Genomic DNA, 13,858 nt, shown 5'->3' with positions numbered 1-13,858 from the left:
TTGTAACTTATTCCTATAGGGAAGAACTTAAGACCTTAAGGACACTGGTTAAAGTGATTTATTTAAATACTAACTTTGTAGATAATTTTACTTCAAATTGTTCAGAAGTAAGGTAAAGCATTCAATTTTGCATTCTGTTAGGGATTATTTTTTTTTTAATATGGATCTTAATTACCAGAATGTACCTAATAAAGCTACTGTCTGTCATGCTAAGGTTGTAGGACTCCTGAAAAGGCAAAACTAGCAGGTTTGTTGCTTTCACTAGAGACATCAATTCATATGCATAGGTCATTAGCAGGTAAGTAGTAAACTCTCTTGGTGAAGGGTTTTTGTTGTTTTAGACAGCCAACTTTAGCGTACTCCAAGGGGAGAAATCTTAAATCCAGCTGAGTTAGGTTTGAGTCAGAGGGATTAAAAAGTGGTTGTCTTTACCTTCCCACTTAATTTACAAAAATCACACAAAACTGAAATCACTTGTGAACCAGGATGTGACCTAAGACTCAAGAAAAACACATAGAGTTTTAAAACTTCATCATATGAACAGGTTTAATGTAACATGGAATGCAAAAGATTAGAACCATTAATAAAATATCCAATTCTTCAACTTAAAAAAAATAATTAAAATAAATAAAATCAAAATAAGATAGTGACCAGAATAATAGTACCATGACACTCACAGTAAATAGAAAAGCTTCCATCCGCATTTTAAGGAGTAACAAATGCAGTGATACATATTTAAATATTCCACTCAATTTTGTAATTTATTTTTCATAAAAACATTACTCAGAAGGCTTCAGAAATTGATGAAAAGATGAGAAATCAGGTTAGAAATACATAATATGCCAAGATTTGTTAATTCACTGTTAAAAAGTACCTTATATTTGCTCATTTTAAACAATAATTATATTTCACATATAAGACAGGTAGTACCTTATCTGCATAAGAATGATAAACTTTTAGATGTACACTTAAATTGTTTTACTTTGAATCTTGTCACATTTTATCATTTTCATTTCTACTTTAAAAGGCTGACCAGGTTGTTTACCAATATAGTATTAGGATCAACAAATGCTGGACTGTATTACATTTAGTTTTATCCAATTTCATATAATATATGGAAAAATGATACACTCAAGTGGTTTTTGGTATTTCTTTGAAACAAAAATACTCATTTTATGAATGTGATAACAGCCTTATTCATGGTATGCTTTTTTTTTTAATGAGCAGTACAGATAGCAGACACATAACTCTTACTACCTATACTGTAACTACAAAGAAATGAAGCCAAACTTTAGAAAAATACAATGCAAGAAAAAATTCAAGTTAAAAATATATTCCTTTGGTTAAAAATCATCCCCTTTATAATACTCATTTGTAATCTAAGCTCACAGCATGTCCCACCAGCCCAAAGTAATCTTCTAAATGTCATTATACTTGTTGTATTACAATTTTTTTTTTTCGATCCAGTATTTATGGAGGTCACTGAGTTGCAGCAACAAAGTATTTTAACTCTAGGGAGAGTATTGCCTTGTTGCATTAGCTCCTTTGACAAATGTCTTTCTTAAATGATTTTTTACTTTAGAAACCTCCGACACATGTAGTTTTCTTCAGATACTGTATATCCGAACTTTTTATAGAAACCAACATTTTGTGGTAGACATTCAAGGGTAATCTTATAACAGTTCAGTTTCTTGCTTAGCAAAGTAAGAGTTGATAATAACCTGAAATTCAAAAATGGGAGAGGGAGGGAAAGCATAGAGCATTTGTTAATAAAAGTACATTTGAGTAATAACTTAATATGAAGATTATATAAATATAACTTCAAATTTATATTAGAGATTTAGACCATGACCTTTCTCACTATATTTATTTAAATATTCAAATTGTAAGTGGATAAGCATTTAATTCACCCCAAGCATTTTACTGTTTCAAATATACTTTATCTAGTAATCTCTAGCCCACTATATAATAGAACAATACTAAATTCACCCTAAACCCTCCTTAATACTAGTTTTAAGATTAATGTTAGCAACTAAAGACTCAATCTTTTTAAAAATATGGCCACAATTTAATTTTTTTTCCCTAAATCTATTCAGACTACTCAGGAACAGTCAACATTTCCCACGTGAAATAAATAGCTTTTGTTATCATTTTAAAGCTAACGTTTGTGAAAATATGTATCAGATTAACTCTGGATTGCTCTAATTAATATGAAATACAGCAAAAAAGTATACATTTTCCAAACCCAATAGAATGTGATTTTAGGGCCTCCTGGCTGGGGTTAAGTGTCTGTCTTCACCTCAGGTCATGATACCAGGGTCCTGGGATGGGTGCCCCTCCATTCCACCCTGGGTTCCCTATTCAGTGGGGAGTCTCCTCCTCCTGCCCTTCCCCCTGCTCTCAAATAAGTAAATAAAATCTTAAAAAAATGGAATATGATTCTAACTGCCTTAGGGAGAAAAAGACCAGAAAAGATCTACAAAAATGTATCCAGAAGGGTTTCTCATATTTGCATAGACTGAAAAGTTGTGTATCATTTTGAAGAGAGAACATTTTGACTGGAGTTACAAAATTATAAAAGGTATAATAAAATTAAGTGGACTAGAATACTAGAAGCTTGTCTGGTCTGTTCATTGATATATCCCAAATACCTAGAATAGTATCTGGCACATAGCAAGTACTAATAATTTACTGAGTGAATTCCTAAAACTCAGAAGAGATGGTACTAAAGCAAGTTCTAGCTTATAAGATAGGCAATAAACCTATGAGACATTTATTTTAAAAGATTTAGATAAATGCACAGATTTTAACAAAGCCTGTTTCAGTATGTTTCTAAAACTTATGAGACAAAAATAAATAAAACTTAGGAGACAGAACATCTCCTTTGTTTTTAAACATGACTGGGGAACTGGGGTGAATCACTTGACCTGGCCACAAGTTTTTTTCCTACTAGTAGAATACTATTATTAAAAGTTAATTTAAAGGGACGACTGGGTGGCTCAGCGATTAAGCATCTGCCTTCAGCTCAGGGCTTGATCCTGGAGTCCCCCCGATCAAGTCCCACTCCCTCTGCCTATGTCTCTGCCCCCACCCCCCCCTGTCTTTCATGAATAAATCTTTTTAAAAAGTTAATTTAAAAAATTTTATGGTCTACGAAACAGTATACTTCTAATTTCTAAACTTAATGATAAAACATAAAAGTACTTTGTTCATTAAATTTAGCTTAAGCTGCTGAGTGAGCCTAATTGATGACATCTAAAAAGAACTTCAAACAGGAAAACATTGACGAAAGAACATATTAACTACAACAGAAAAAATATCTAACCTTGTTTCTGCCTACTTACAGTTTGCCAAGCTGCTTTCCTCTGCATTCATCACTAACAACAACATCTTCTACTCTTCCTCTCTGAAAATGTTTAACAATGTTTAAAAGACTTAGGCATGTAGTTTTGTTTTTAGCTAAATCAGCAAGTGACAATTCAGTGATGTTTTATGAACAAACTTTAAAAACCAAAATGCCTTTTTTACTTACTATAATGAATCAACTTGTGGCCTAATCTTGTTTTGTCCATGTCTTAAATCTGCCCACCCCACTGTTTTAAAGATTTCAGAATCCACATCACCAAAATGTAATCTTGTCATGTTATACTACAACATCTTAACTCCTTGCTTAATAGTTTTCTTTCAAACATCTAAATACAATTGATTAATTTCTAGTAAAGAAACCCCACCAAAATTCATACCTCACAATACATTCCAAGTGTTCCTATCTATTTTCACTGAATTACCTAGGTTCTCATGTGAGTCATGAGGAGTGAACGGGCACTAGAAATTAGAATACAGTTGACCCTTGAACAACATGGGTTTGAACAGCACAGGTGTGCCACTTATATGCAGATTTTTTTGGATAAATACTCTGTAAATATTTTCATTATGATTTAGTAACATTTTCTTTGGCTTTACTATAAAAATGCCATACATAATATATTTAACACACAAAATGTGTTAATGAGCTATTTATGTTATTGGTAACACTTCCAGTAACAGTAGGCTATTAGTAGTTTCAGGAGTCAAGTAACATGCAGATTTTTGATTGCAGATAGGTGGGGAGGTATCAGTGTCCTTAACTCATGTTGGTCAAGGGTTAATGATATAATATTCTGAAACCTTTAACTGCTTGGAAACTGATGGAAATTTGTGTTAATCTATATATACAGTAGTGTGTTTTTTGAAAAATAGCATCAGGTATTCTAATCATTACTGCCAAATAAATACATGATGCTGACTTGGTTTCTCTAGGATTTTACCAAATCTGACACCTTACAAAACAATTTTTAGCAAACAATTCAGATTATTAATACATTTTCTTCCAACTTCCAGAACACAATGGGAAAATGTTACTAAGTGATTTCTAGTAAGTTTTCAGGACAGTACAGCTCATTTTATAATGAAATGCAGTGAGAAAATAGATTGGTCTAAGGGAAACTCAAAGTTAGTTTTGCTAGAAAACACCTGTTCATTTTAGTCATAAGCATTAATGTGAACACATACCTTAGCACAGGAATGGATGAATTTATGTTCTATTATCAGAGTTGCTGTAGCAACAATTTGTCCTAAAGTCACATCTTCCACAACTGTAACATAATAGTCCCCGGATTTCTTCATGTGCTCAAAAGATTCTGTGGAAATTGGAAAAGTGTTATGTGGTAGACATTAAACTTTAGTAGGTGCCATAAAAATGCTAGGATTAACTAATACCATTATTGAATACTTAAAAGCTACTTCATCGTGGTAATTTACACTTTGTTTCTAAAGAAAATGTCAGAAATGTCCAAGTGGCCAAAATATGAGCAATCATTATCACTTGGAATATGGCCCGTACCTTTGAAAAACCTGTTAGCAAAGTACAACTATTAACAGCTATGTCAGATGAATGGCACTTATAATACAAATAAATTGTAGATGTTGCCACTTCTGTGACTAATGAATTGAAGACTGTCTTAATATCTTCATTACTTTAAGTCATTACTTTCTTTAACCTTTACACTCAGTATTTGAGTAGAACAAAATGCAAATTTTAATAAGAATGTTTACACGGCTCCATTCTGTAACTTTTAGTCTTCTGGCTTCAAAACATTTTGACAAGTAGTTTTCAGTTTTCTTGTGACCTGAAGTGTTTCATGACTACATGACTTGCTTTTTTTTTTTTTTTTTTTAATTTATGATAGTCACACAGAGAGAGAGAGGCAGAGACACAGGCAGAGGGAGAAGCAGGCTCCATGCACCGGGAGCCCGACATGGGATTCGATCCCGGGTCTCCAGGATCGCGCCCTGGGCCAAAGGCAGGCGCCAAACCGCTGCGCCACCCAGGGATCCCATGACTTGCTTTTTTAAAAACAGAATCCTCAGTTTTGCTTGTTTTGAAAGCACCTTGTGAAGTAGGTTGAAAATTGTCTTCATTTCTAGGTAATCATTCCAAAGTCACATGACAAATAGCAAAGATGGAATACTTTACTCTCAAATTGATTTTTAGCAATTATATTGCCAAATAATAGGTTTCTCATCTAATCAGATATGCATAAAAAAGCCTAATCTCATATATAGTTTATTTCCATAGTCTTGTTCTAGATAGGGTTCTGGAGTGGAAAGAAGAAATAAATTAAATAAATAAATTCAGTGAAGAAAAACAATGAGAATCAGAAAATGATGATCTTCATCTTAGGAGGCTCAAATAGAGTACAAAGCAAAATTACCTAATGGAGGAAATGAAGATATTATAGCAAACAGGAGGACAGTGTTAGAGCACTAGATGGAATCAGGAAAGTTCTAGTCCTTTCCTTAGCAATAACTACCTGTGATCTTCAGTCATTTGACCTCTCTGGTTTCCATTCTCTCGTATGGACTAAAAAAAAGGGGCTGAACTATACATTCTGATTCCTATGGATCTTAAAATTTAATAAAAACAAACTAAATTTAGAACATAATCTCTTACACTATATTTGGTGATGAAATTTCCATGAATAACCTAACCACATGAAATCTACTACAGTACAGAACAATCTCTAGAGCTGTCACTAGCTACAGTAATTATCTTAAAAGTCAGGTATTTTGTAAAACATGGTAATTATTACTCTTGGATCCTAGAACAGGTTAGCCACATTAAACATTTAAATACGAAAATGGCTAATTGCTATATGAATAATTTCCAGCTATTTGAAGAAAAACACAAGTAGACACTGAACATAGCCCTAAATGAAAAAATCTTGTTTCCCTTTATTTTTCATTCAGGAAAAGGGGCTGTAGTACTTACTCATAAATTGTTCAGGGTTGACCACTCCAGTCTCTGTCAGTTGGCCTAATACCTTAAAAAAACCTAGTGTGAAAAACAGATTTCAAATTATGAGAAGACCATATAAAAGATTAAAAGAAGGAATGAATGTGTGAAGCTGGTAGGATTGTGGGCATTTGTGTTTTCACAACTTTCTGTAATCATTTTAAAATTAATCATTTTATTAAAGATTAAGCTGAAACCCATTATTCCTTCTATAATCATTACATAAAACAAAGAATAATAGGTTCTACCAATGTTTTTGCCTGTATGACATTTTTGGAATAGCGCCAACCTTAATGATTCAATATTTAAAAACCAGCAGGTATATTTTTCAATGTGTAATTTGCATTAAATTTGGTGCAGGAAATGCCAAATTTTCCCAAATACGTGCTTTGATTTTACTTAAAAGTGCAACAAGACTGTCATTATGCCCAAGTATACTATTTTTAAAATAAAAGTAATATTGTTGAGACAAGATTCCCGATTTCATTATTGTTAATGTGAACATTTTAAAACTTTGAGAATCTTAATTTCTACACACTCAATATTTAGTTTACCAAAATTAGTTTCTTTAGATTCCCTACCAAAAAGGAAATGAAAAAGTTCATTTTTTTTTATTATAAAATTTTAAAAAATAATTTTGGAGAACTTAGACATTAAAAATATATGTAAACAAAACCTTTGCAATGTATCCAAGGCAAATTATCTCCACTCTCATTCCCTATTCAGCTTCTTAGAGAAGATTCTTCCTTATGTGTCATTATAGATGATAATTTCACCTTCATGAAGAAAAGTCTTTTGGGATTCTTAATTAGTGCTGTATTTAAGCCATGTGAAATATTTCAGAGTAATACTTGGACTTAGCCATGATATATACATATTGGGAGTTGAGTGTCTCAGTCGCTTTATAAATGAGCGTGCAACTCTTGATTCTGAGGTGGTGAATTTGAGCCCCACACTGTGTGGAGAGTTAACTTCAAAATAAAATCTTTAAAAAAATTAAGTATAAAAATAATTCAAAATGCAAATATTTTTTAAACAACATATGTTTCTAGAGAAAATAGAATGCTAATTACAGCTGACCCTTGAATAACACAGGTTTGAACTGTGCAGGTCCACTTACAGATTTTTTTTAATAAGTACATTACAGTACCATAAATTTTATCTTCCTTATGATTTCCTTAATGACATTTTCTTTTCTCTAGCTTACTTTAAAAATACAATATTTAACACTTATAAGATATGTGTTAGTCAACCACTTCTGTTATTGATAAGGCTTTCAGTCAATAGTAGGCTATTAGTAAGTTAAGTGTTTGGTGAATCAAAATTTATAAACAGATTTTCAAATGCACAGGGGTCAGTGCCCCTAACCACCATGTTGTTCAAGGGCCAACTGTATAATTCTAACCAGGATTTGTAAACTGAGTCCCTACCTCTATTTAAGTCAGCAGTACAAAGGGGCCTCAAAACCAAGCCTTCTCCAGGGTATGTTGGGGAAATGGCTGGAGAAAATGTAGCTGTATTCTGGCTCCAGTCCACTTCTTTGAGTAGACTTGGGTCAAACATAGGAGTTTCATCAGGTTTCATCTTTGCAGTAAGGTCTAAAATACAATTTTAAATGGTAAGGCATTTTTAATAGGGAATTAGGATTGATGAGATTACTTAATAAAAATTAACACATATGCAAGATATTTTATTCTATCCTGAATCTAACATAAATGCCACAACCACAGATAAATAGAAAACTCATGGTGATCATCAGAAAACAAGTGACTAAATTTCTAAGTTTTAAACTTTAAAACCCCATTTTCTACCAAGTGTTTTAAAACATTTTTCCTGGGGTGCCTACATGGCTCAGTAGTTTAGCAGCTGACTTGGTTTCTGCTCAGGTCATGATCTCAGGGTTGTGAGATCCAGCCAGTGTTGGCTCCGCACTAAGCATGGATGGTGTCTGCTGAAGATTCTCTCCTCTCTCTGACCTTCTCCAAGCTCACACATGTGCACTCTAGAATAAAAAATTCTTAAAAAAATAACACATTTTTCCTATGGGTTGGTACTAGCATAGCTCTGTGAATAGCTGACTTCCCATGAACTTTTACATTTTTTCATTATTGGATTTTATTATTTGGCTAAGAAATTATTTGTTGGCAGTCTTACCACTAAGACTTATTACTGTGCATGTTAACTTGTTTTTTTATATGGACCATGAAAAGATAATTGATGAACTGGCTTAAAATACTCTCTACATTAATTGTAATATTTGGTTTCAGCTATGACATTCATATAAAAGGTATCTGTTGGATTTTGTTTTCACACCAGATTTTCCAAAAATCTGTAATGTAAATTTCTCAGCAGCACTTAGGCAGCTTAAGAATTGCCAGTCTTTCATGTGATTATAAAAGGATCAATTATAGTATTGTCTTTTTTGAACATTTAGAAATGGGAAGATTCTTACTGCCTGTAGTCTAATAAGAAAGACTAAATAACAGATATAAGAATAGAAGGAAAAACAACTTATATAAAGAATAACAATGAGGGCAGCGGAATGTCTGTGGAACACAGAGCCACTAGAATGGGGTCTTCTTAACAACTATTAGGAGACTGTAAAGCAACCTCTTATTTCTATCCCTTTACTCAGTTAAAGAAACTATTTGATACTTGCTTCTAGAAACAAAGAATTTAAGATACCTATCTATAACTACCACCAAACAAGGAAACAGGAAAAATTAAAGTCCATTTAACGATTTTTCCAATAACCCTACTCCCATTATATTCCCTATTTCCTAAGTCACATTATGCTTAAGGGCAATTGTTATTAACTTTTTCTTAAAGGTTGATTAAACTCCTGCCTGTGGAACTCAACATAACCATACAAGTAATGCTGCAACTGTAGTAGAGGCTTTGGGAAGGTAGTGTGATGTAATTAAGAAGTGAATTAGAAGTTAACATTGTTCAGCACTTCTGATGAATCAGACATTGTTCAAAGGACTTTACACATTACTAATTCATTTACTTTAACAATCTTACAGGATGAGGGTGATTATTCTCCATTTTAACAGTTGAGGAAATGCAGGCAGGACATGTAAAGTAACCTGCCCAAGATCACAAAGTGGAGCTAGAATTTAAATCTAAGATGGAAAAGAGCATGAGCTCTGGAGTCACACTACTGTTCAAATGTCAAATTTGATTATGACTAATGTCAGCTCTGATAATGTTTCATTTGTAAAATGAAGATGAAATTATTAGGACAAAATGAATTATTATATACAGCAGTTAATAGTGCCGGGCATACTGCAAATGCTCAACAAGACATATTTTAGTTAGCAACTAATTACAAATTCATGTTTGTAAATTTTTGATATTTTTCATCTTTACATTATTCAAGAATCAGGCACTGTAGCAGGGGCTACAAAAAGGATGACAGGTTAGCTATTTTTTTTTTAAAGGATTTTATTTGTTTATTCATGAGAGAGACAGAGAGAGAGAGGCAGACACAGGCAGAGGGAGAAGCAGGTTCCCTGCAAGGAGCCCGATATGGGACTCAGATCCCCAATCCCAGGATCACGCCCTGAGCCACCCAGGCGTCCCTGTTTATGTTATGTTAAACTGAAACATTCTTAGGAAAGAAAGAATAAAAAAAAAAAAATCATAGTTTATTATGTAGAATCCAAGGGGCTTCCCCCTCCCCCCCCCCGCCCAAAAGGACTCAAATATGTTATGCTATAAACTCTATACCTGGTTCTAAGACTAATAAGGAAATAAATTGTGATGATCAGCAATCAAATTTAACAAGCTTACAGTCCACTTGAAACATTTTTTTATAAGTTAACTTTAATGCATGCATTTTGCCATCTGTCCCTGATAACTGATCCCTGAAGTTTTTAGGTATACCCATCTGAAAGATGGGTAACAACATTGTTTTTCAGGTATACAAATAAACAGGCTATTTATTTATTAACAAGGTAAAACGTATATTAATTTCAGAAACCAGAAAGTGTTTAAAAAACTTAGGTACCTCAGGGTGGCACACTACTTAAACAGTCTGATGATCATTTTATTTATCATGTAGGTATAACCACGAAGTTTAAAGAAAGCGAAAAGGGAATTTAGATGAACATTACAATAATTTAAAGTTAACTAGATTACTTTTTCCAAGAAGCTGCCTGAGTTCACAATAAAATATAGCCTAGAAAACACGCAAAATACAGTTAATAATTTTGAAGAGAAAGGGGAGACAGGAGAACTAGGATTACGAAGCATTTAACGAATGAATTTTAAAACAGTAAATACTAATGTTTTCCTGTGCTTTTCTTTAGCCTAATGGTCCTATTCCATGAATGATCATAAAAATAAATAATACTGGCTAAAATTTATGGAGTGCTTTGTATTTGTTAACTCATAAGAATAAAATGAAATATCACTATTACCCCCATTTTACAGACCAGGAAGCAGGCAAGGTAACTTGCTCAAGATAACAGAGCCAATAAGGAACAAAGTTAGGATTAAAACCAGACAACAGAGCCAGCTTCAAGGGCACTGGACCTGTGCAGCTGCCCAGGGCCCCACACTTGGTTCTAGTCTATGTTGCCACTGTCTTGAAATTCTGCACAGGTTACCACAGATTATGCTGCCATTCCTGCAGGACTCCAGATTCTGTACTCTTTGTACTGAAGATGAACTAGTGAAGATGAATTCCCTACTTCATTGTATAAGATAAAAATTTAATCAAACGCAACACTTATAAACTGTATTTGAAAAATAAGAGTATCAGACATGTCAAAATACAATAAAGCATTCTAAATAGAAATAAGAATCCATTACTCAGGTCATCAGAAATAACAAAATGTTATTTTAAGTATAGCTATTTTATAAAACAAAGCTATACTTAAAGTTTCCTTCCTTTATCTTACTCCACCCCCACTTAGTAAAATTCTGCTGGTGCCCAATTAATATGCTGGGAAAGTTAAAATAGGATGTGATTTGACACCAAATTTTGAAAGATTTTAGAAAGGAATGAAATAGATAAATTTGGTTTACAAAAGAAATATTTTAGGGGATCCCTGGATGGCTCAGCGGTTTGGCGCCTGCTTTCAGGCCAGGGCATGATCCTGGAGACCCGGATCTAGTCCCGTGTCAGGCTCCCTGCGTGCAGCCTGCTTCTTCCTCTGCCTGTGTCTCTGCCTCTCTCTCTCTCTCTCTCTGTCTCTCATGAATAAATAAATATTTTAAAAAAAGAAATAATAATTTAGCATCTTAAGATACCCCAAGGTACTGCAAAACTAGGAAATTTCAGTAAATAGAACTGCAGTGGTTTGAGGGGGAATCTCATCATTATCACTGGGGTGACCGATTTTAAAAAGTAAGCCCTTAACCTCCCTAAATATTTCTCCAGAACTTTTCCAATTTAACTGCCAAGTTTGTGTGCATTTACAAGGCCCATATATGCCTAACAACCCAATAAATGCCTGGTGAATGAATAGCAAATGGCAAGAGACTTACTTGAAGGTCACATTTCAAAAAAACTCAAAAGAAGGATTCCCAAATTGCCACAAGTGATATGACAAAAATCATCCACCAAACTCATTTTTACTAGGATCATCAGGTTTTCATTCATTTGACGACTCTCTGGACACAATTTCTACAATCTGGTTTCCCAGTTTCTACAGCACACAAAAATACAAATAGGGACGAGGTGCTGCTGGAAGCAAGTAACTCACTAGGAGCAACAAGTTGGACACTGGGAATGAAAAATTTTAAAGTCGATACAAAAATTTTAAAAGCATAATCCAAGGCCCAATGTAAACTGCTTTACATACCTCAAGGCCATCGCTATGTTACTTCAGTACATGGTGAACGGGGAAAGGTCCTCTGTTTGAGACTTTAGGTCTTGTCTATACGCATTTCATAACAACTTCAATAATAATTTGGCTACATTTTTTATCTGAAGACCAAACACTCTTTATTCGCTGATGATTTTAGCAGGCCTGGCCATTTTTTATGAAACCGTGCAATTTATACTTCACTTGAGAATTTTACAAAGTATTTTCTGATCGTTAATTTGACCCCCTATAATCTGGCATTATTCCCAGACTACCGATTAGGAAACTGGAGCATGTGGAGCCCCAAGGTAACACTGCAAATGAGTGAACTGAGCCTAGAATCCTATCTTGTTTTCCTACCCTGAGCCCTAAAATACCATACTCAATACACGCCAATCTTTACATCATCGCACCAGACAGGTTAAGAAGTCTCATCTTGAAAAACAAACAAACAAAAAAAAAAACAAAAGTCAGCGAATTCTGCCTAAATAGGACTGATCTCAATGATTTCTTGAGATCCATTCTAAGATTTGCTCACCACTGTATATAACCTAACAAAACTAATCCCATAATCCCCCCGTTTCAACGTTGTAGGAAATGTTAAGACTTCGGTTTACGTAAACATCAGCACCTCTTGTAAGGGGAAATCCTAGCGCCCAGTGCGTCCAGGGGTACAAGCCCCGGGAAAAGAGACAAAGGATGGCCCTCCTCCCCGCACGGAAAGCCCCAATCAGTCAGGGCAGGGTGTGCTCCTCCGAGCAGGAGCGTGTCCTCAAGCGGCTCCCGACCGCTGTGGGGTGCAGCTCGGAAAGGGACGGGTGAAGGGGGGTGGGGGGGGTCGGGGCACTCGTGCCCGTTCAAAACCGATGGCGGCAGAGAGACTGTGGGCAAGCGTCTCGATCCCCCGGGCTAGAGCCTGCCGAGCCGAGAGTTCGACTCCCGGCCCCGCTCCGGCCTGCCAGGGCCAGCCCCGCACGGCTGGACCCCCGGCCCTCATCCCTAACGGCGCTCGGCTCCAGGCGCGCGTCCGCTCAACTTGCTCCCAACCGCGCTCCACAACCACGAGCGCACCCACCTGGCCAAGCTAAACGCGCGGCTCCCGAAACGCACACCTCCCACCGGGCCCACCTCGCCTCGCCCCGCCCGGGCAGCGGTCCCAGTCACACCTGTTCGATAACCGTGAAGGCAGGGCCCCCACGGCCCCCACGGCCCCCAGGTCACCCGGCGCGGCCCCGCTCTCGCTCCCCGGCCCTCAGCCTCCCTCACCCGTGGGGGCCTCGCGGTCCGCGCTCCTCTCCAGGCCCGTCGGACTCTCACCCACCCGGCGACACGGTACCGGATCCGGATCCGGCTTCAGCGCCAGCCCCACCTCCTCCTCCCTCCACCTCCCGAGCCACGGTGGCCGTGCGGCCGCCGCTGCGCGAGCCGCGACCGGGACGTGGCAGCGCCAACGCCTCCGCCTCCGCCTCAGCCTCCGCCTCCGCCTCCGCCCGGCCGCTGACGCAGGGGCGCTCGGGGGGCGGGGCCTGCGGCGGCTTGGCACGTGGCGCGGCGAGGACGGCCTCCCGGGGCTCCGCCTCCCGGCGGCGCGGGGGTCGCGCCCCGGCTGGCTCCCCGCGCGCGGCCCTCGGGGCGGCGTGCGGCTCTCGGCCTCGGGGGAAGGCGCTCTGCCCAGCCGTCAGCCACGCTCTGTAAGTGGTCACCGCGT

The 13,858-nt window shown here is 36.9% G+C and overlaps 1 protein-coding gene across 3 annotated transcripts; it reads right to left on the bottom strand.

Moving 5' to 3' along the window:
- Positions 1–528: 528 nt before the first annotated feature.
- Positions 529–13,621, bottom strand: GNPNAT1 (glucosamine-phosphate N-acetyltransferase 1). 3 transcript variants are annotated; one of them, XM_055303962.1, is made up of 6 exons: positions 13,472–13,621; positions 7,765–7,932; positions 6,311–6,373; positions 4,552–4,679; positions 3,345–3,406; positions 529–1,721 (listed from the first exon to the last, which is right to left on the bottom strand). In XM_055303962.1, exons 2-6 carry the CDS (start codon positions 7,916–7,918, stop codon positions 1,574–1,576), a joined length of 555 nt encoding a protein of 184 aa, XP_055159937.1. In that variant the 5' UTR covers positions 7,919–7,932; positions 13,472–13,621; the 3' UTR covers positions 529–1,573. The 3 variants fall into 3 exon arrangements, with proteins under 3 accessions (XP_055159937.1, XP_055159938.1, XP_055159936.1); XM_055303963.1 differs by having other exon boundaries at positions 13,317–13,602; XM_055303961.1 differs by having other exon boundaries at positions 13,417–13,601.
- Between the last annotated feature and the right edge of the window lie 237 nt (positions 13,622–13,858).

This window comes from Nyctereutes procyonoides, unplaced genomic scaffold, assembly GCF_905146905.1.
Source record: "Nyctereutes procyonoides isolate TBG_1078 unplaced genomic scaffold, NYPRO_anot_genome, whole genome shotgun sequence".
NCBI classification, from domain to species: Eukaryota; Metazoa; Chordata; class Mammalia; order Carnivora; family Canidae; genus Nyctereutes; species Nyctereutes procyonoides.
The sequence above is the reverse complement of the archived record's forward strand: the minus strand, read 5'-3'. Positions and strand labels throughout refer to the sequence as shown.

Bases quoted from the DNA above. Each gene is read 5' to 3' on its own strand.
- GNPNAT1 (XM_055303962.1), bottom strand. From the start codon at position 7,918: ATGAAACCTGATGAAACTCCTATGTTTGACCCAAGTCTACTCAAAGAA. The intron at 6,374-7,764 runs GTAGGGACTCAG...TTTTCACACTAG, and splicing joins TACTGCTGACTTAAATAGAG to GTTTTTTTAAGGTATTAGGC. The intron at 1,722-3,344 runs GTAAGTAGGCAG...TTTGAATTTCAG, and splicing joins GGAAAGCAGCTTGGCAAACT to GTTATTATCAACTCTTACTT.